This window comes from Nasonia vitripennis, chromosome 4, assembly GCF_009193385.2.
Source record: "Nasonia vitripennis strain AsymCx chromosome 4, Nvit_psr_1.1, whole genome shotgun sequence".
In the NCBI taxonomy this organism is placed as follows: Eukaryota; Metazoa; Arthropoda; class Insecta; order Hymenoptera; family Pteromalidae; genus Nasonia; species Nasonia vitripennis.
In genome coordinates, this window is record NC_045760.1 from 18,850,327 (window position 1) to 18,871,985 (window position 21,659).

At 41.4% G+C, this 21,659-nt stretch overlaps 1 protein-coding gene across 2 annotated transcripts; it reads right to left on the reverse strand.

The window, feature by feature from the left end:
- Positions 1-367: 367 nt before the first annotated feature.
- LOC100121639 (C-type lectin 37Db) lies at positions 368-18,182 on the reverse strand. 2 transcript variants are annotated; one of them, XM_001605197.4, is made up of 4 exons: positions 17,755-18,182; positions 2,648-2,757; positions 2,340-2,575; positions 368-1,035 (listed from the first exon to the last, which is right to left on the reverse strand). In XM_001605197.4, the coding sequence occupies exons 1-4, from the start codon at positions 17,837-17,839 to the stop codon at positions 918-920; spliced, it is 549 nt and encodes a 182-aa protein (XP_001605247.1). In that variant the 5' UTR covers positions 17,840-18,182; the 3' UTR covers positions 368-917. The 2 variants fall into 2 exon arrangements, with proteins under 2 accessions (XP_001605247.1, XP_031785053.1); XM_031929193.1 differs by lacking the exon at positions 17,755-18,182 and adding an exon at positions 15,422-15,771.
- Positions 18,183-21,659: the final 3,477 nt, after the last annotated feature.

Here is a 21,659-nt window from a genome sequence, read left to right on the forward strand (position 1 = left end):
TCATACATGCTAACGTCGCAATATTTCTAAAATAACATTACAGACTAGGAGAAAATGCGTTTAACAGTTATTAGCCCTGAAATAATATCCACTGGGGGATCTTGAAATATTGGTCGTCGTTGTTTATTAGCTCGTGTGTACAAGTTAGCTAGCTTAGTTATTACATTTATATATATATATATATATATATATATATATATATATATATATATATATATATATATACACTCTACGTTTTGGCTTTACAAGAAAAACCTTAACTATTGATCTTTTGATTGTTCATAAGAAATTGCGGTTGTCTAAAATATTCTCTTTTCTTCGCATTGCGATAAACTGTTTTCCACCATATGTCTGCCTAATTTTATGATTTTTTGTGATTTTCGAGTTCTCTCTTTAAATAATTAATAATCGTACAACCTTATACGCTTACAGACTATTCACACACCGGCGGAGATCGCTCGTTTCGTTCTATATCCGCATTAGACTGATCGGGAAGGAAGAAAACGCATTATCAGTAAAGCAATTCGAATTTCCAACGGAGCGGAATCGGTGATTTTTTTCAATATACATAAACAATCGAACTTTTACAGGAGCAATATCCCCGATGCAGTACGTAAGTAGATAGAGAACAAAACGGCCATTTCTCCAACGCGAGACGACTGGCGGACACCACTCTATACATGTTGAAGTGTACATATACTGCACACGCGCGCACAAAGCACAATCGAGTCACTCATTTTCATTCTTCTTTTCTTGCGTTATATTCCTGATGCACACATCCGCGCGAATCCCTCGAGCGAGGCGAGAGAGATCTCAAGAAAGTTCGTATGGTCGCGTCCTTCGCTCCGGGAGTATACGTATAGCTGTGCGAATGAAGAAAAGAGCATGTACGTATATGTCTGGGCTGGCCGTCGTCATCACTGCACTTCGCACACGAAGAAGGTTTCGAAACTGCAGGGGCTGTCGTTCCATTTCAGGCCCTTGCCGTCCCGGTTCCACAGCTCCAGGCAGTGCTCCTCCTCGCCGTTCTCGTACCTGTGAGACAGAATCAATCGTTATAACTATCTGCAATTATGATATATTGTTCGTTCGCGCTCGCGCATTGTCATTATAACACGGGTTGTTTTTTTATCATCATACACTGTACTCCGGAACGAGAGGCAAATATATGTAATTCGAATGCAATATTTTTCGAAATAATTGTGTAAGCTATTTACATAAGCGAATTTAATCGGTCTGTATGCGTGTGCGTCTACTTAGATAACGGTAAAAGTCCGTAAATTGCACGAAGACATTCGCAGCGAGCTGCATATAAAAACAACGCAAAAAGCGTCACAATACACGCCAAGTTGAATTAAAGCCGCGGTAAAACCGCTCGTTATACACTAGACGAAAATGCATTCGCTATGTGTATACGCACATATGTGTGTATAAGGCTGAGTAATGAGAAAGACCTAATGTTCTGATTGCATCTCGTTTATTCGCGCGTATGTGTGTGTGTGTGTGTGTGTGTGTGTGTGTGTGTGTGTGTCCGACTGGAAATAGGGATAGAGCTGTGATTTTAGCTCGAAGACTTTTTGCGTAACGCGCGCGATGCTGAATCTAATTAGCCCGATACATCGCTCTGAGGATTTATACGGCACTTTTTGGCTTCTACTCGAGATTCCGATCCTCGTTGATACTTTCTTCTCTCACGCGCTTGGCTTGAAAAATTAGATTACGCGCGGGCTTTTTTGTTTAAACTAAAGTGAAATTGTAATTACGTGTGCTTTTCCATTTCACGTGTATATGTAACTGAAGTATTACTTCGGGTATAGTTTACAGTTAAGAATTCAACGTTCACCGGAAATTGTATTATCTTTGAATTTTTCTGAAGTGCTCTGTGCATCCGAGTATTCTTGAAAACCTCGAGATTTTTTGGGATTTTCGAAAAAGTTCGAGATTGTCGGGCGAGACGGGATCTCGTCTCATCTCGAAAATATGGTCGACATAAATCTCGAGTCATTTCGAGCCTGGTCCCGCACATCCTTATTAGCATATTTTAAATAATTTGCATCGAAATTTCGCAACACATTAATGAGGCTAAATATACAGCTATTAACCAGTGAACGTCACCTAATTATGATTAAACGATGTAGCAATAGCGTATTCGAACAATAAATCAAACTTAGTATACAAACAAAAATCAATAGGGAGCTGAATAAATAAGTTACAAATCAGCTCTTCCATCCCAAAAAAGAATCCCTAATTTCCATCATACATATACCCGAGTTTCGTAATCTGAAACCCGACTAAAAGCCTGATGTATAAAAAAGCGATCGTATGATGTATCGACGTACCGGAAATTGTTGGGCTCGCCGGTGTTCCAGTTCTCAAAGGTTACGGGTCTACCGTTGGCCATCCAGAAGAAGGTTCCCTCCTCACCCTGGTCGGTGCCCGACGTCCAGAAATGCTCGTGGCCAAGACCGAAGTCCTTGATGTGCTTCTCCAGCTTGTCGTTGTCCTCCTGAGAGCTGATACTCGCCAGGTGCATACCGTGGTAGCGACAGTACTGCGCCGCTCTGTACCAGTTGGCCTGAAGATAAAGTTTGATGTGGTGAAATTTTGAAATTTACGTACATGATGCGATGTGTGAATATTGGGTTACCTTGAAGAAGATTCCTAGATAGTATCGCTTTTCACCGAGCTTCAGCAGTGGCATTGTCCACCTCATGGTTCCGGCACTTATCGTTTCATCAGCGCAATTCGGACAGTCGTCTGCAACACGTGTAAACCATTAGTTATTTTTTCGGGTAAGAAAATATATTATCAATACTTTCGACGAGGTCTATTTCAGCATCCACGCGTGGTCAATATAAATGTTATCTTATTATCAAGGCTATAGCGCAGTACATAGTAGAGTAATGTAAAACCTTTCTTGCAAGGTTTGATATCGACTTGATTGGTAAAAGTAAGGACTTAATTTGTTCAACACTTTAATTTGCGGTTATTCAAACCTGGAAGAATATTCGAATATTATGTATGCTATGGGAACTAGGATACGAAAGTACTTATAGATTCTATTCTTCGAAACCTGCCAACCTGTCTCGGAATTTCAGGGACTACTTTCCATTTTTACGACTACTCGGAGTCAAGGCGAATTTCGGCCAATACACAAAATCTTCTATGCTATTCTCAGGTCGAAAACCATCTTCCAAATTCTTTTTCTTTTTATTCGAAAGCGTTACATTTTTTTACAGCCGTGACGAAGGATTTGAAGTCGAATCAGCATACTTTATACAATAAATCTCATAAATGTAAGGTTCCAAGAGCAGCCGGCAAAACAGCTGCAAAAACGCACTGCTGAGCGACAATAACCGGGAAAAGCAGTGAAAAGAAAAAAAGCTGTAACGAGTATACTTGCTCCGCTTTTTCAAACAAACCCGTCGCGAAATAAGAATGCAATCCCCCGTTAAACGAATGCTTTCACGTTACCGTAATAACAGGTTGTTAGCGATTTTCGACACGTTATACAAGGAATTGAGATCGCCGGCTGTGCCAAAATCTCGCCACATCGTTTAAATTGCTCCCGATATATACATGTTGTGATAAATTGCTGACCATCAGAATCACAAGTGCGCATTAGCCATCAGCTGAAACCGTTACTCGACGCATTTGTATCCATTACAAATCACTTTCGTTATTCCCCTGTAACGACTTAGAAATTCGATGTAGAAGGTCTGGGACAAGGTGTCCGATCCGCTTCGTTAAAACGATTTAGAAGACGCTATTCACCTGCTTCTTTTTGGGTTAGCTCGCAGCGAGGCTGTAGAGCGCGAGACTTTTGAATCGGCTTAATGAGCGGCCGTGTATACTTGTACGCGCGCCAGCGCAGCAAAGAGAGGAAAATGATAAATAGAAAGTTTTGCTTTCGGATCGAAATGTCTCTGCAGCAACAACATAATATGCCGAGCGTCTTTTGAGCTTTGACTGCTTTATTTTTTTTTTTTTTTATTTTCACTTTTGAACGGGACATTTTGTCAAAAGAGAGCCTTTGTGTGCTTCAAGTGAAGAAGATTGAGTTGTGATTAGTTGCTGGAGGTATAATAATAAATGGAGTTTGGACTAGAACTAACTCTATTGAATAATTTATCAGATGGCAGCTCAATCCACTACTACGTTCGTTGCACTCGATAATGTCGTCATGGCCGAAGAAAGATATGCAAATTGGGAAAAATATTTTGAGCGCATTATCGAAATTAATTAAAGGCTGTAAATCACACAGCCGTGGAGGGACATTTCGATTTTGATTATTTACGCATGTACACGTTTAGAGAAATTGCTTGCACTATTTCGCAATTGATTGTAATGTGCATATAATATTTCGTAACAACTATCTTAACCTTTTTGTGTGTAACGTTTATAATTTAATTTTGATTAAAAGGCTTTGAAAAAGTTCACGTTCCACTCGATTTCTCCCTGCGACTAAATTGCATTGTTATACTCGATTGCGCAGAAAAAGGCTCGCAGGTTATCAACCATCATCCAGGCAAGTGTATAAAGAAACTCAGACATCCGTAAATTAGACATTGCTATTTTAGTATATCTATACTGCAGTTCCGGCAAACTGCATCGTCAGAATTCACAGCGCAATACGTTTATATTATGTTTCTCAGAACAGAAGTACCGCAGTTGCAGGTCATTTCAGCCCTTTTCCCGTGCTATATATGTAATATACTTTCGCGCATTTATCTCGTCGGTATAGCCGCTTAACGAGGGACCAGTCCCTCGTTGCTCTTCGTAACACGTACATTTATACACTCGCGCAATTAAAGAAACAAAGGCGCGAAACTAATTGAAAACTGTGCCGCCGCTTCTCGGCCCAGGGGGTTAAGTTCGCGCGTGCACGCTTTCAAGGCTCTCCCGCGGGAAAAACCAGTTTGCAACTATACACCGAATTTCATTTCACCGCACTGAAACTTCTCGGCGTCTCTGTGTGTATGCGTGTGGGCATGTAACCGACTGGACTTTATCTGGAGCTCGTTTTTTCTCTCTTCGCTTTGCAAAAGGAAAAGCGGCGGCGGGCGGCTCTTGAAAAAGTCGAGGCTTCTTTATGCGCAAATCGCGAGTTGATGCATGTGCTCGGAATTCGCTTATCGCGTCGTATTGAGGCTATAAATTATATCTGCTGCTCTCATTTTTAGTTTCGCGATCCGGGCTTTTTTCGGGCCGACACGTGGATGCACTTCTGCAGGCATCAGAAGGATAGCTCTCGGGGATACAACTTTATATTCTGTATCTGTCAACGCTAACGCGATTATAAATAATAATATAATAACGAAGAATCATAGCGATTAATTTTCGTGTCCGATGAGCGTTGGAACGTTTAAATCGGATCTCTTCATAAATCACGCGGAGAATCGTTATACACACGAAGCGAGTATATGTAGTTCGGCAAAAATTAGATCTGTACATCGTGATAATGCAAGATTTTAATATATGGCAAAGAGCATCGTTATTCATACGGTTAAACGGATTATCAAGAGTAATAACGAAAGTCGAGCAAAAAAATTATGTGAATTATTGCACAAGTATCAACAGTTCGATTAAGAAAAGACGATACCGATCCCTGTAAATCTTATAATGACTCATTATAAAGACGCAACAGTGATACTCAATCAGAGCACGAATCGCGTGAAACCCCGCGGCAAGAAGAAAGAAAAAGAATCAACCACCCAGTATATAGGCTCGAACGAAACGTGAAAATACGTTCCATGCCGATCTGGTCTGTAATCGATTCCTCAAAGCGATTCGACGCGCGCTCGCGCGCTTTGGCTCGCGGAAAATCGACGACACCGTGCGGGTCAGCTCTTACGCGACTCGAATTCCTAAGTTACACAATTAGCGAAGCAAACAAACAGAGCCGAGTATTGCGTTCGCGCGATTCGCTTTCTTCGGAGGGAAATCGGCGCAGAAATGTTACTCTGCGACCGCTTCCTGATCTTGCTTTCTGTGAAAATGCCCTATAGACTCGTGTGTGCAGCGCGCGCGGTTCGTTAGAATCGAGAGAAACGCCACGGGTGAGTTTCTCGAGCATCGTCGCAAGTGCGCATACGTACTTTATGACTGCGAGTGTATATATATATATGTGAGCGGTATCTGCCGCGCGCACGACTTTTCGATCGGTGCCGAGATTGCACCTGCGCTTGGTGTACGTACACGGGAAGGGTATGTTGTTTTGAACGTTCTAAGTAGTTTCAATGGATTCAACAAGGAAGTGGCGATATACGACGTCTCATAATGACTTGGTGCAGTGCATTGAATAATTGGTCCGATTTACGACTGCAGTAGCTATATAGGAATGCGATTAGCAAGGAAGTTGTCAGTTCCTAAATAATCAATTAATACAACAGTATGATATATAAGGATTAGCGCGACGGTCGCCAGCATCTCCTCATCCCAAGCATCGAAGTCTCTAATTCGATCGGCTGCACGCACATGTAGGTACCATTTACCTCCTTCGAGTATATGTATAATCGCACTCAACTCGCGATCGAGAGAGAAAGTGCCTATATATCCGATCCGAGACGCGCGATAAAACAAGATCGTGAGAGATCGGCGCCAGAAAAAGCCGAGCGGAAACAACGCACTCACGCATCGTAGCCAACCGATCAAGACTTATACATATAACATACACACGCGTAATGTGGGTCGAGCTTCCGATGTCGCTATCTCCCGGTTTCCAGCGGGCCGGTTCGATGAGTGCCGGCATACAACGCCTGCGGTGTATAATTCGGTGCACGGCAGATGAAATTCAAGAGCGGCGGGAAAGGTTTTTCTGCAGTTAAATGCTTTTTTCGAAGTAGTAGAAGTAGCTTATTATATGACGCGGATGCTTTTATCGTTGTGGATGTAGAAAGCGCAGCTTGAATTTTCGTAGAGACGAATCAAATGTTTTTTTGCGCGTAGAGTTTCGCACGAGAAAGAACTTTATAGCGTCCTTGTATAGCGTCTCAATCGAGTATTCACGAAAATTCTTGCGATGCTTGCTTTACTTTTGGATCCAATTAAGATGACCCGGCGAGCGAGGGGAAGGGATTTACGTAAAAATTGCGGAGAGCTTGCGCAGACGAAAGTGAACGTTATAAAGAGTAAAAATAAATTTTTTAAGGCTTTCTCAAGAGGCTAAAGAGTATAGCTTACATAAGGATCTTTTCAGCAGCCATTAAGGAGTCGAAGGAGTGAGACGTTTATCCCGTATATAACTCAGTGAAGCTAATTTGGCCAGTATTAATGCTGTTTGCACGAACCGCAAAAGCCTTTTAAAGTTGTGATCGAAGTGTAGAATTTGGAACATTTATTCACCGAGTGACTTTCAATCTTTTGTTCATAATTAGGAAACCCGGTTAGGGACGACAGATCAAAAAGATCGATTCATAACTTTCAATCATCCCGCAGCAAAGCTCCATAATCCGAAAGCAAATACATGTCAGTTGAACTAAAAGAAGGTCATATGGCTCCGGAATGTTTCCGGTCACTTAACACAGCTCCTTCTCGATCGGATTGAAATCGGTGTATCACAAAAACTCTTCACATCACTTTTACGGCATCTATTGCTACGGCACACGTGAATTATTACAGAAAGTGACTGTTCGTTCGACTCTATACATTCCAACATCTTTTTGTTCGCGCGAATTCAATGTCGACGACGATCGTCGATAGAGAAATCGACTTAGACCGAAATTCGAACGCGCGCGTACTATTCAAGCACTTTTTAATTGCAAGCATCAAAGCTAACGGCCATAATGATAGGATCTACGTTTTACTCGCTCGCGTTGACTTTTACGCATAGAATTCCAGCGTTTCGATGGAAAATCAACGGAAGATTTCCAGTAAGCTGCGATCAGAAAGACGGGTCTATCCATAGGTAAATGTTCAATATTTTTTCGGCGGGATTAACTTTCATTCCGGTTTATTTTGCAGATAGAAGCAGCGAATCGCGCTAATTGCAATAATCCCGCGGAGCAGTTCCATCGGCGAGTTTAATCATTATGAAAAGTTTTAATTAAAGGATAAATCACAGTTTGGTCAGTATAGTCAGCAAACCACAAAATTACTGCCGCATCTGTAATTTTCAGTTTGCACGAACCGCAAAAGCCTTTTAAAGTTGTGATCGAAGTGTAGAATTTGGAACATTTATTCACCGAGTGACTTTCAATCTTTTGTTCATAATTAGGAAACCCGGTTAGGGACGACAGATCAAAAAGATCGATTCATAACTTTCAATCATCCCGCAGCAAAGCTCCATAATCCGAAAGCAAATACATGTCAGTTGAACTAAAAGAAGGTCATATGGCTCCGGAATGTTTCCGGTCACTTAACACAGCTCCTTCTCGATCGGATTGAAATCGGTGTATCACAAAAACTCTTCACATCACTTTTACGGCATCTATTGCTACGGCACACGTGAATTATTACAGAAAGTGACTGTTCGTTCGACTCTATACATTCCAACATCTTTTTGTTCGCGCGAATTCAATGTCGACGACGATCGTCGATAGAGAAATCGACTTAGACCGAAATTCGAACCGTGACTGTTGAAAATTTCGTTACAGGTACACAGATTGTCCGCGTTTACATCGAGCGAAATTAGAGCAAGATTCGTGCTTGATACTTCAACAACTGTGTCAATGTCAGTCGTCTTAATTGTCGGCGGTAATTGAACCCTTTTTTCGCATACGATTCAATGAGTATACGGCCGATGTATACATATAAACATCAGTGATATCAGTTCAATAACGCCGGCGAATGAGACCGGCGAATGATTCTAGTTTGGAAACCAGATTACAGATATAACAGTTTTTTCCAACGTCTAATTTTCGCGAAAGTTTACTTTCTATGAAAATCGTCAAGCATTTACACCTGTATGTGTATACATATATACGTTAGCGATTTCATACCACGGCGAACATAAATTAAAGACCTGCATTGCGTGAATTCCGTTCACAGCCGATCGACCTTCGATACTATAACGAAATTATTCAGTTTTATATGCGCTCGCCGGCCATTGACTCATAACTTTCCGCTGAACTATGACACCGCTGATCAATTTTCTTTTTTAAAACACAATGCGCGCGGCGCTGTATAATTCATCCTGATTTATCGCGTAGGCATCCATAGCACACCTCTATATGATCTGAAACTCACTCGCCTAAACCGCGCGGTATAAGATGCAGGTTTTACGGAGGCAAAAAACAATGTTTTCGAAACAAATTATATTGCACACGAGGATTGCACATATACGAACTAATCGTAAAAACTTTTTTACCACGCCACTGCCGCGCGAGATACAGTGATGAAAGCCCGGCGATTGACGGCGGTTGACCTCGAAATCAATCTTTGTCTACGATATTTTCAGCGATTTATAAAAAGAGATTAATGATATAATTAGCCTGCGTTAATTGGCGGCGCGCTGGCGCATTAATTAAGCGTATCGTGCGATTTTAATTTTGCAATAATTGAACCCAATGCTGTTCCGTTTTGTAATTCGATTGTTCGACACGTCGTAAAAATCGAGGCCGACGATCATTATTTGCATGTGAAGAGTTTCGCAAAAGGCCATTTGACTGCTGAGACGTTCGAAAATGAAATTAACTTCGAAATTCTTTCAATTTCATAATTATATTGTAATAAAGTATAAAATTCGGACAGTTGCACGGCGTGAGAGGCCCAAGTTTGGCATAATTGTCACAAACCGGTATACTTATTATATTCTGCACGAAGATTGACGAAAAGAAGAAAGTGCTATGTTCCACCTGCAACTTCGCTGATCGGAGATAGCCAGAAAATTATAGAGCGATGCAAGTAAAGGCCAGTCCAAAACTGTTTTCTTCAGTATTCTAAACGGCTAATATTTTATATTGCTTGGCACTTATACTACAGATTCTCGATGGCACATCGTCAGGCGGTGACAAATCTTTCTTTCCTCACACTACTTCCTCATTCTTTTATACTTTATTCTCTAGCATCGATATTTACGGTGACGACGTTTTTTTAAACAATCGCTCTATTCCTATTAGCATAACATCCGCTGTGAAATCTCGGCGCGTGGATCCCGATGTGCAAAGTAGCCGTTACGACTCTCAACAGATATTCTCTCTCCCTGAACCCACTATAACAGTCTTTCCTTTCGAATTCAATCGCGATCGGGCGCATCTCGTCGAAAAGGACGCCGCACACAATGGCTCTCCCCCGTTTTCCCAAGTATACACAAATCACGAACGGAAATCCTATTTTCGCGAGGATTACTCCGCCGACGGACCGGCTCATTTGTTTCTGTTTGAACTTTCTAATGACGCGCGCGATTAAATGCGCGAGGAAATTCGCTCGCGCCGCGTTGTACTTATACTTATGCAGCGGCGGAAAAAATATGCAGTTCGGCTTTACGCAGTGTCGCAATGTCTATAAGAGCCGTTACGTAATCGGGTGCGTTTTAGACGACGCGGAACGAGGGCGCCCTGTTGAAAATATATACCTGGATATCCAGGTGGATTTTCCATATGGATAATCTATATGGATTCATGTGGATTCCATATGGATTTATGTGGATTCCGTGTGAATATTCAATATGGATATCCACATGGATATCCATCTAGTTTTTTAAAAAGTCAAGATAGTTAAAAACTTGTTATGCGCCTGTTATGTATAGTTCATCTAACCATTAATGGAAGTACCATCCGGGTGATAACACCTAAACTGGGGTTGTGAGCTCCAAAATATTCACTTTTTAATTATTTTATAGAAATTTAAATTTTTTGTAATGCTAAAAAAATTAGTATTTTGGAGCTCACAACCCCAGTTTAGGTGTTATCATCCGGACGGTACTTCCATTAATGGTTAGATGAACTATACGTAACAGGCGCATCAAAAATTTTTAACCGTCTTGACTTTTTAAATAACTAGATGGATATCCATCTGGATATAAATCCATATGGAATCCACATGAATCCATATAGATTATCCATATGGAAAATCCACCTGGATATCCAGCTATATATTTTCAACAGGGCGTATACGCTCTTCCGAACGAGAATATGATGCTTCTTCACCTTTTTCCGTGCAGAGAAGGAGTTCGGCTTTTTATGGACCTTTTTCCTGCGTTTGGAGGTAAGTGGCCTGATTTTTTTGGCTTTTATGATTAAGGCGTTTGGATTCGCGAAGAGAAACTTTTACTTATTTCGTTTTTCGTATATACGTTCAAGATCTAAACCGATGGAAAACATCGATTATGCCTCATTAGAATCAATTTCTTGCTCGGATACACAGTGGAAATTTGCGTTTAACCTTTTTTACATACATGATAATTGGCTAGCGGATGCAACGTTGTATAAGTAATTACTAGTTATTTCATGTGTGAACATTGCAGCTCAGGATCTAATCGTGAATGTCCCGCGGGAAAAGTTCGATTGTGAAACAAACTCTACAAGTCACGTGTTATCAATCTTTAATTAAATATAGACTGCATATTATGCAAACGATTTCCTACAAAAAAATATCTTACGTGCGTCTCATAGCTTCGCCGCATAAATCACCGGACAAAAAAATGAATTATGGATCAAGAAATATAGGCATAATAAAAATTCAGGCGACAAAAATAAATTACCCACAGGTGATACGCAATTCAGTAATTATATCCAAGCTACCCTGGTAGAAATGAGTCTAAGAACAGGCTAGTAACTGGCCAGTTCTTAGGATTTAACCTAGTTACTATCTAATAAATGGCCAGTTCTTAGGGTCATTTCTACCAGGGTAAATTTGCACGTAATAACATTGTTGCTTTTGCGGAGCTCTATAATTTCCTGCCTTTTATATCAATATTTATATCGATCGAGATTTAAAAGTCCACGTCCTAAAAGTCTGTTTACCTCAATTTAAAATGCGGTATCACATGGAGGCTGTATGGAGATTTTCTCAACATCTCTTTTCCATTCATAAACGACAACGTTCAGGTGACTTTCCTCATACGCTGCGCGCGAAGACACTAATTAATAGCTGAATTTATCAAAAAGACTCGACGCGCAACCTTCGCTGTAACAAGTGACTTTTTCGATAATCCTCTCGTTATGAAATCGTTATTACGAGATAGAGAATCGCTCATATGTTTAATGAAAAATTCACATTTATTCAATTACCCTCTTTAACAAGCCATCAATCGTGAATGCACAACAAATTCTGTTTAAAATCTATGTATACATTCTTCAAAAACACGCAGTCAATACTAAAAACAATTACAGCAATAAACAAAAGGTAAATCAACAATACAACCGAAAAAAATGTTCACGCCTCGTAGAGCCATTATGGCGAGCCGCGCCAAAGAAAATAAAGCCGCAACCGCAGAAGAAACTCTTCCCGAGCTCTTACGCGCTCGCGCATGAAAGTAAAGCGGCGAGCGCGCTAGAAAGTGCATTCAGAAAATGCACCTCGTCGCCTACTTAGGCCGCGCGTATACGTGCGTGTATATCGAGCGATCGCGAATTGAGTTCCCGGTTGACGTTTTCTCGTTTCTCTCTCTTTCTATCTCTCTTCGCGTTTTTCAATCTCTACTATGTATATGCATGTCTAAATGACGCGAACGTGACGGAAATACGCTATCGCTCGCGGGAGGCATTGTTGTGACCGTGAACTTGCTGCTCTGCGGCTGTCATTGAGAACTTTTTTTCTCGGGTGCCGCGCGGATTAATTGATCACTGTTATTATTTTAAATTGCTGCGCTATATACTGACGCTGTGCGAGCAGGAGTCGGTTTCGCAGACGAAACAATGTTTGCGCTCACTAAGTGGATTGAAGCGTATTTACTTTGGCGGTGCGACGTTACGTGTATTTAATGCTGCAATATCGCTGTTAATAAGGACGATGCTTTTGTAATCTGAAATAATCAACCTAGGTGAGTCAGAGACGCAATTTTCAAAATTTGTTTTTCAAACGACGTGTGCACTTAGGAATTTATCTGTGTGCTAGGATTACAATAGCCGCTCAGCAAACAAAAAGCCAATTACCAACAGGCCAAAACATTGTTACACCAGCCGACTGCATCAGTTTTAAACTTCTTTATTATACCCAACCTCGTTATTATGCACTTCAAGTAGGTCCTAAGTATTAAAAAGCCGGAGCGCCCGCGCGCGCCGCAATTGTCTTATGTCACGAAGGAGTTTGAGGCTCTGCGCTGCAGCGGATTAGCAAGTGCACACTCCCCTTGAAACACATATTTTTCCCTCTCGCTTCTTTTCGCGCGCGACTAGCTCAGCTCGAAATCGTACGTGCGGATTGTGTCTCGGATGACGAGAGTTTCGATCGATCGTTTGCGTTCTATTTCGATCTGTTTCTTTGTTTTTTTTTCTTGCTACTGGTTAATAGTTGACTGCGCCTATTGTGCCATGCAGGGTTTTCTCACACGTAACCGTTTTGTTCTCGTATAATTAAAGAGTGAGTGCTTTATTCTCCGTAACTATAAATCAAGGTTTAATTGTGTATCTATTAATAAACGATGTCGCAAAATATGACGAAATGTACTAGTTCTTTGTTAAGAAATTATTTAGCTAAATTATAGGTAAATTTATTTTTTTTAGATTGTTTTTTCTCTCAATCAAAATGTTTTCCATGCCAAGTACTTCTGACTAAAAAGTAAAGAATATCTTCATAAAAATTCCTTTCATGAATATAAATACGAAATTTTAACACATATTTCCTCAAAAAAAGTCCTTTTCAAAAAACTAAATCGCGTCACCGACAGGACCATTAGCATTTTTCGATCCGTCTCCTTGATTGCGAGTTGCACAGGCGAGTCATGTCCCTAAACGGATAAGCGCCCGCAATTTCTCGTCGCTATAATTATATGCAAAAGCCCAGATTGATCAAACAAACTCAGACGTCCGAGCGTTTGACGACAGCTTTCGTGTGCATTTTCGCAACTCGCGCGAGAAGAATCGAAAGTCAGTTTATCCATCCGTTGTGGAATTGTGTACGTATACATAACCCCGACGTGCAAAAAGCCGTCTCTAAAATACAGCCGCAGGAATTCGATTGCGAGCTTGGAGAAATCGCTGCGTAGGTATAGGCATTTAATGCAAAAATTTCGGGTGCGTTTGCGTTCGGATGTTCGTCAAGAGGAAACATCGAGTTTTTCTCTCGCGTCTCTGAATTGAAATCTGGGTTAGATTGAAATGCATGGGAATGCGCAGTGATCTCACCGGGAACTACGCGCGATTGATTGCCTCGGGACGTGCTCGTATATGTTATATATTCAAACTCGAGATCGGCATTTCTGTGTGTCTGAGCGCAGCTAATCTAAATCACCTCTCGGCTGTGCGGATAATTCGCTGTCGCGTTAAATGCTCCGATCTACGACTTATTATCGTTATCCGATGCTTCACTAGTTTATTAGAAATCTCAAATATAAAACTGCCCGAAGATAAATTCGTCACATCCCACGAACAATAATTACCTGTAAGCTCGCAATTACATACGCAGTAATATATAAAAGGCGGCATAGACCATCACTGTGAAAACTACGCGCGAATTACATCACAAGCGTGGCTTCATTCAGATTTCCACGTGCTAACGCCATTGCTCGCGGCTTTTTTTCGTCTACAGCTCCAGGCGATAGACCGTACACTCATCGTGTGTTTACCTGCAGTCCAAGTGTCGCAATTCTGTAGGCGAGTCTTTTGCCAAAGCTTGATAGATCGCTAGGTACGAAATTATACACAGAGCCGCGCATGACTATGATCGAGCTATACATGCGAAGCGAGAATCCTCATTTTTTTTATTGATTGGCTGTTTAGAGAGTAGCGAGTACGTGTAGTCGAGGCGTTCGATGCAGCGTGTGACTACGAGACCGGTGGGTTTTGTTGCGTCGGATGGAATTTGCGTAATTTTTCGAGTCCGATTAACTTCTAATAATTGACTCCTGGTATAATTTATGGATTAATTTTTTTTAGATGCGCTAATATCATATTTTGTGTGTAGCTCGAAGTGGGCGAAATTTCGATTATAGTAGTGCACACAGTGTGCTGAACGTAGAAAAAAAGAATTATATAATCCTAATAGCTTGGGAATAAATACACGTCATAACAGAAACAAAAGCATAGCAATTTGATCAGAAAATAGCTGGGGCAGTGCTTTACATAAAGCCAAGTTTGAACTACCCATCAACGAAGGCTCGCGTCTTCGTTTAGATAATAGCACCGCGTACACCCGATCACACCGTCACCACTAAATTATAAACAAAAGCGATACCATGCAATGTGTTAGTCTTCAACAACGACAATTCGAGCCCCTTTAACAAAAAAAAAATTAAATACACTCCAAATAAACATCACACAAAAGCTATAATAGAAAATCGCGTCCAGCACCACAAAGAGCATAGAAAATCGGCGAGACTTACATGTCAGCTCGTTTTCAACGCTCTCCAGCCTGACATTTTCGTCGAAAGTAAATCTGAAGGGGCTCGGATTGTCGCGCTGTTGCAGCAACGGCGGCTGCTTAACCGTATCTAGCTGGCGCTTCTTCGCGTTTCTGATCGGCGTCGGGAAGTGCAGGAAATGGCTACTCGCTGATGCGGTGCAGTAGACGTGATAGGTGGTCGTGAAGATGAAGAGAAAGAAACAAAACAAAACCAAAAGAGCCGGATTAGATGCATGATTCTTGTGCGTGAAATGCCATTTGTTGTTTATTATTTCTGTCATGTACGTATTATATCACCTACTGTATACCATTTTATTTCTTATTACTTGTAATGGGAAGCAGTGAATTAACTGTAACAGTTTAAACAAATGCATCCACTATAACTCAGCTATAATCTACATAAATTTAATATAAGATCGCGCTAGGAAACGTTCATCAAATACACCGACATTATAATAATGAATTGTGTACTTACGCGGTAAAAATAGTGAACCGTTATACACGGAAAAAAATGGTTGATACGGTAACAAACCGCTTGGCAAAATACGTACCAACTATTTTTTTGGTTAACCTAACCAATAACTTGATAAATGTTACCAAAAAAGGAGGTAACTTACCTATTATTTTATTATACTTACCAAGTACTTGGTAAGGTTAACCAAAAAAATAGTCGGTGCGTATTTTGCCAAGCGGTTTGTTACTGTTACTAACCATTTTTTCCGTGTATAGATTCGCATTATTGATTAAGCAGAATGAGCATGGAAATGAGCCCGTCATAGCATACACTGCCTCCATAATATTATTTTATTAAAATCAGGGTGAAAGTTTTGCCGGCTACGGAAATCCGCACTCTCCGCGACTGTTTTCAATTTACAGTTCATTTTTTCCCCCACTTGGCCCATTCGTGTGGGTAGACTCATGTATATTTGCATTGAATCAACGTATACGCGCCAAGAGTATAATACCTCTATTAAATTTTTTCGATCTGTATACAAAAGTGTCGCGTCCTACAAGTGTGTCGCGGACAATCGAAACGAAAAATTAAAGCGAGTGTGCTCGGATCTACAGTCGAATTCGAAGCGGCTGAATATTTGATGAGGAACACGAACACATCGGCTCGATCGATTTGGATCGGCTGAAAAATAACGATCGTGAGAAATGCAAAGTGAAATAGAGTGAAATGCGAAATGAACGTGCGCAGCAAAAGCGCGCGCGTACTATTCAAGCACTTTTTAATTGCAAGCATCAAAGCTAACGGCCATAATGATAGGATCTACGTTTTACTCGCTCGCGTTGACTTTTACGCATAGAATTCCAGCGTTTCGATGGAAAATCAACGGAAGATTTCCAGTAAGCTGCGATCAGAAAGACGGGTCTATCCATAGGTAAATGTTCAATATTTTTTCGGCGGGATTAACTTTCATTCCGGTTTATTTTGCAGATAGAAGCAGCGAATCGCGCTAATTGCAATAATCCCGCGGAGCAGTTCCATCGGCGAGTTTAATCATTATGAAAAGTTTTAATTAAAGGATAAATCACAGTTTGGTCAGTATAGTCAGCAAACCACAAAATTACTGCCGCATCTGTAATTTTCAGTTTTGGCCTCTAAATCTTCTTCTATGAACGTTACATCAGAAATATACAAAGAATCCATGTCAGTATACAAACGCACATAGAGATTATTTCGAAACTCGCAGCTTGGACGACTAGCGATTCACGCGCGCAACAGATGATTCATCCCGTCATTTCGAAATTCAATCAAATTTTCGTTCACAATAGGCGTCGCGCGCGGCAAATAACTGTTCGAATTTTCTCATTCAGATTAAAATCACTCGTCCCGCCGCGCGAGTCTCGGCGTGTAATCGGTAGCTCGACCTGTTTTCAGCGACAGCATCAGGGAAGTCGTGTACGCCAGGCTTCGAATCACTTCCAAATTGAGGTCATGAAAAATTCCTCCTCGATGTCCGACAAGAATGTGTCGTTCATCTTACACATACATGCCTCATACACTAATGTAATGTATAAATACGAAGGATAACACTATGACTACGCGCAATTTTCCATTCGCCTGCGTTCGCGCTTGTAGTTTGCTCGACCAAAAGTACCGGCTCGGATTGCAATAAATATATCTTTGAACAAATTGTGAAAGTGGGTCAGCTTGCAGCGTTCGTTTAAATTATTCGCGCGAACCAAGAAAATTTGTCGCCCTGACTATTGCACCCGACAACCTTCCGTCGCGCGCGACCTTCTCCGCGCCTAAAAGTATAAATACGCGTCTCCCCGGGAAGAACGAATGCGGAAACGCGAACGTACCGTTCAATCTTCCAGGCACGGCATCGATGCCGGCGAGCGTCGCCAGGAGCAGCAGTGCCAGAAGCGTCTTGGTGAGCAGCAGCATGTTTCTTCCCTCGATCCGCAGTAGTCCACAACTGGCTTGGAAAACACTGAAGCACCACCGATCTCAGCACCACTTTTCCCTCGGAACACCCTGTCCAAGGATTCGCAAAGCGATGAGACACTGGCCAAAGATCGACAGAGAGAGAGAGAGAGAAATGGTCCCCGGTCGATCTCAGCCTATACCGGTGTGTGTACCGAGCGCGCGTGCACCGATCGGAGGATCTCGCCAAACTTTCTCGCCGTTTCCAGGAGATATACACCGTATGCCACAACGGCCAGCGAGAGAATGTCCCAGGCGGCTTCTCGTGTTCGGCAGCAAGACTCGCCGGTTTTAAAAGACAGAGAGCCAGCAGAGAAGGAGGTGTAGCATTTCTCTTTCACTCGCGCGCGGCAGCTGGAGCAGGAGGAGGGGGAGGAGAAGAACACGGACCGACTGACCGCATATAGTGCACACGCGTATGTACACTATTGCGAGAGACGGGGAGAGGCGGTATGATCACCTTGATAGCTGCGGGTTGGGCAGCGAGTGCATCTGCGGTTCATACACTACTGTGTATTGAGTAGCAGAGAGAGAGAGAGAGATATTTTTCGTGGCTCCGGCATCGTCGAGTGTTTTCCTTTTGTCTGAAATAATATCTGCGTCCGCGAGTGTAAACAATAGTATTATTAGCGCAATTGATGAAGCGCCGTCAATAGACGTCATTGGGAAAAAAATTTCGGCGTTTGGTCAGTGTGGGTGCGTTTTTCTTGGCGTTTCGGGCGTAATTTTAATGAAAAAGTATGGGTTATCGAGAACTGGTTCCTTCCGAAGTGTATATTACGAACTTGTTGATCGCGCGGATAAAAATGTTCTTTTCATCTCTCGGCGATAAATAACTGGGGAGTATTTCGACCCCCTTTATATTCTTTTGTACTTTTATGACGTCTCGCAATCCTTGCTTCTATTCACTTTGGTTTATATCTCGTATAATCACCCGAAGCTTTCAAGTAGTTTGTATGCGTAATGAATTTTTTCTCTCTCGAGAACATTCTTACGAAGATTCGTGGACCGCAGAAATGCATGTGGATCGTGTTGTTCCTTGAAAGAGATTGACTACAGGTATGATACGCGAAAGTTTAGAATAAAACGAACCTTTCTTCTCGTGTACTGAGCGCTAATGAATCACTACAGCCATATGCGTGGGAATTGTCGTAATAGGAAATTTCAATATTTTTTCCCAGCTTTCTTCTAACGATGATTTTTGGCGATTGCATATATATATATATATATATATGTATACGGCGATGACTCCGACCTGTGGAATCTCAATGCAATGTCCCGCTATAAATGACAGCAGAAATAATCAGTTCACGCAAGGAAAATTAATAGACCATAACAATAGAATGAACCTCCGACGCGTGTAAATAAACGACCACGAGTGTGGCAACCTCTCCTAGATGCATATTATGTTCCTGGTATGAATAAAAGTTCCTACATCACAGGAATTTTAAAAGATACAACAACGCATAATTTTCGCGGCTATGAGTGTCCCCCCGATATACAGCGGCAAACAAACATATCGCGAGGTTTTTTCGCACGCTGACGACGCGCTCTTGGCATTCGACTGAACATTTTTCTCGATTGTTTTGTGTGGCTGCCAAACGCGAAAACTCGCGTCTGTCCAATCGATGGCGTTTCGGAATTCTCGACTGTTTTTTGTCAGGTTTTCTGACGTTCGATTGGAAATCAGATGCCTTTTCTATTTCTCACACCTCTGCGAGACAGAATGATCATTTGTCATTATTAAAATAATAAAACGATTGTCGATAGGTGAAAGCTTTCGTTTGGGCCATCCGCAGCATATAAAAACTAAATTACAGTCAAGACCTTCGATAATCATTTTCTCATAATCAAGGAAAAACAATTAAACGCAATTGAACCGCTACCCAATTCGTTTAAAACGAATTTCCAAATGATTTTTCAATCATTGCCCAACGAGCAAAAAAGGGAGAGAATCCACCGCAAAAACAAATAGAAATATTGCGTGCCGAGGAGGGAAGTCCCTGAAATACCAGGCATAACCCGCAATGAAATCGTCGTCAATCAAACCCCCTCAGTTCCCATCAAAATAGCATTACGGTCACTCGCCTTTTCATCGCGAAAACTCGACCTTCGTACGGACGCGAGAATCGCTAAGAACCCTCTTTGCCGGCGATGGCGAAAGTCACTGTAGGTTCGCCGTAGATTTGTCCTAACGCGCGAGAGCGCGGCGTGAGTTCTGCGCGCTCTTTACTTTACGGCCGTTTTTACCTCTGCAGCTCCGCGTGTACAGTGTCGAAGAGTTAAGAGCGTACATCGTTATAAGAGACAAGTGCGCATTTTTATGCTAATCTGCTCTGCACCCGTTTAATCGGTATATGCTGTACAAATCGTGACGCTCTGCTTGTACGAGTGCGTGAGAGTGTGGGGACAAAATATTGATGGATTTTATTTGAAGGAATAAGCTTGATGTGCAGAGGTGGCTTTTAGTTTCTGCGTGAAGATATACTATTGATGATTATATTAGCCGCGAGAGTGTACAAGATAAAGATATTTTGCAATAAATACTTAGTGTAGTGGTTAGTTTATATCACGTTTATTAGTATCGCAATCGCATGAATGAATATATTAAGAAGCTATTTTGTTTTAATATATTACATTTTTAATATGAACCTTTAAAAATTAGTTTATAAAACAAGATTATTAGTTTACTTTGTATGTATATCTACAGGTGAAAGAGACCTGTTGTCAAGTAATCTATACCGTATAATATATTGTCATCGAGGCGCTACCGTGCCCCTTGATAAAAACTACATTTTAATCATGAGGCGAATTAATGATACAGATTTCGTGTTTTTAGTGAATTTTAGACAGTCTAATTTATTAAGATTAGTTATTAATATACAGGAACATTTTTTTTTAAATTGCATAATCATATGACGAACCGTTATATAATACGGTTTCAAATGAGAAATTTTGTATTTTGTACAAAAACATGTTTAACTCCCATCAAAATTGCATATGCGGAAAGACGTATTTTATAGAGTGGAATCGTGCGAATTATCACTGCACCAAAAAAACTTTTTAAAAATGACTTTTTAATAACATAACAAATATTTTCTGCTTTGGCGAATTTCACCATTTACATATTGAAGATCATAAGTAGATACTCGAATTTTATGAAGTTCTTCAGCTCGAGATCATTGTATCATGTAACTGTGCACATTGCAAAAACGCATTCGTATATAATGTAATCCATTGAAAAAACATTTGCACCTTCCAAAAGTTCGATAAAAAAATGTAAATTTTGATAAAAAAGGAACCATCATCAGTTGAAACGCCGTTCTCGTATCAACAGCCCAACGAGAAAATCATCTCGTGCGCGGTTCCAGCCGCCAAATCCGGTGAATTGATTTTCCCTTTTCGCTTTCCATATATACACAGCACACTCCTCGTAGTAGACCATTCGTCTGCTGCACATACCGCATCGAAAACGCCACTATATGCTATAGCGGAGAGCGCAAAAACCGTTGCGCATGTCCCATTGAACGCGAGCGCAAGCGCATAATATGCGAGTGTCGTTAAAGTGAAACGCCTGGAATTCGGGCTGCGTAAGATTTCCCGCTAGGAAAACGCTTTATTATTGTATTCGCGGTTCGACGCATGGCAGTATACACGTACGCAGCGTTCAATTGCCGCTCGATATAGGCGCCAGTGCATAATACGCGCATACGCGAGAGCCCTGCACACCTGCGCGCGTCTGTCAGATGCAGACGCACTTGATGCATATGGGTGCAGGGCG

Excerpts from the sequence above, each read along its gene's own strand:
- LOC100121639 (XM_031929193.1), bottom strand. The coding sequence starts at position 15,722 with ATGACAGAAATAATAAACAACAAATGGCATTTCACGCACAAGAATCAT. Across the intron at positions 2,758-15,421 it reads CGTTGAAAACGAGCTGACAT|ACGACTGTCCGAATTGCGCT; the intron begins GTAAGTCTCGCC and ends CACGTGTTGCAG. Across the intron at positions 2,576-2,647 it reads ATCTAGGAATCTTCTTCAAG|GCCAACTGGTACAGAGCGGC; the intron begins GTAACCCAATAT and ends CTTTATCTTCAG.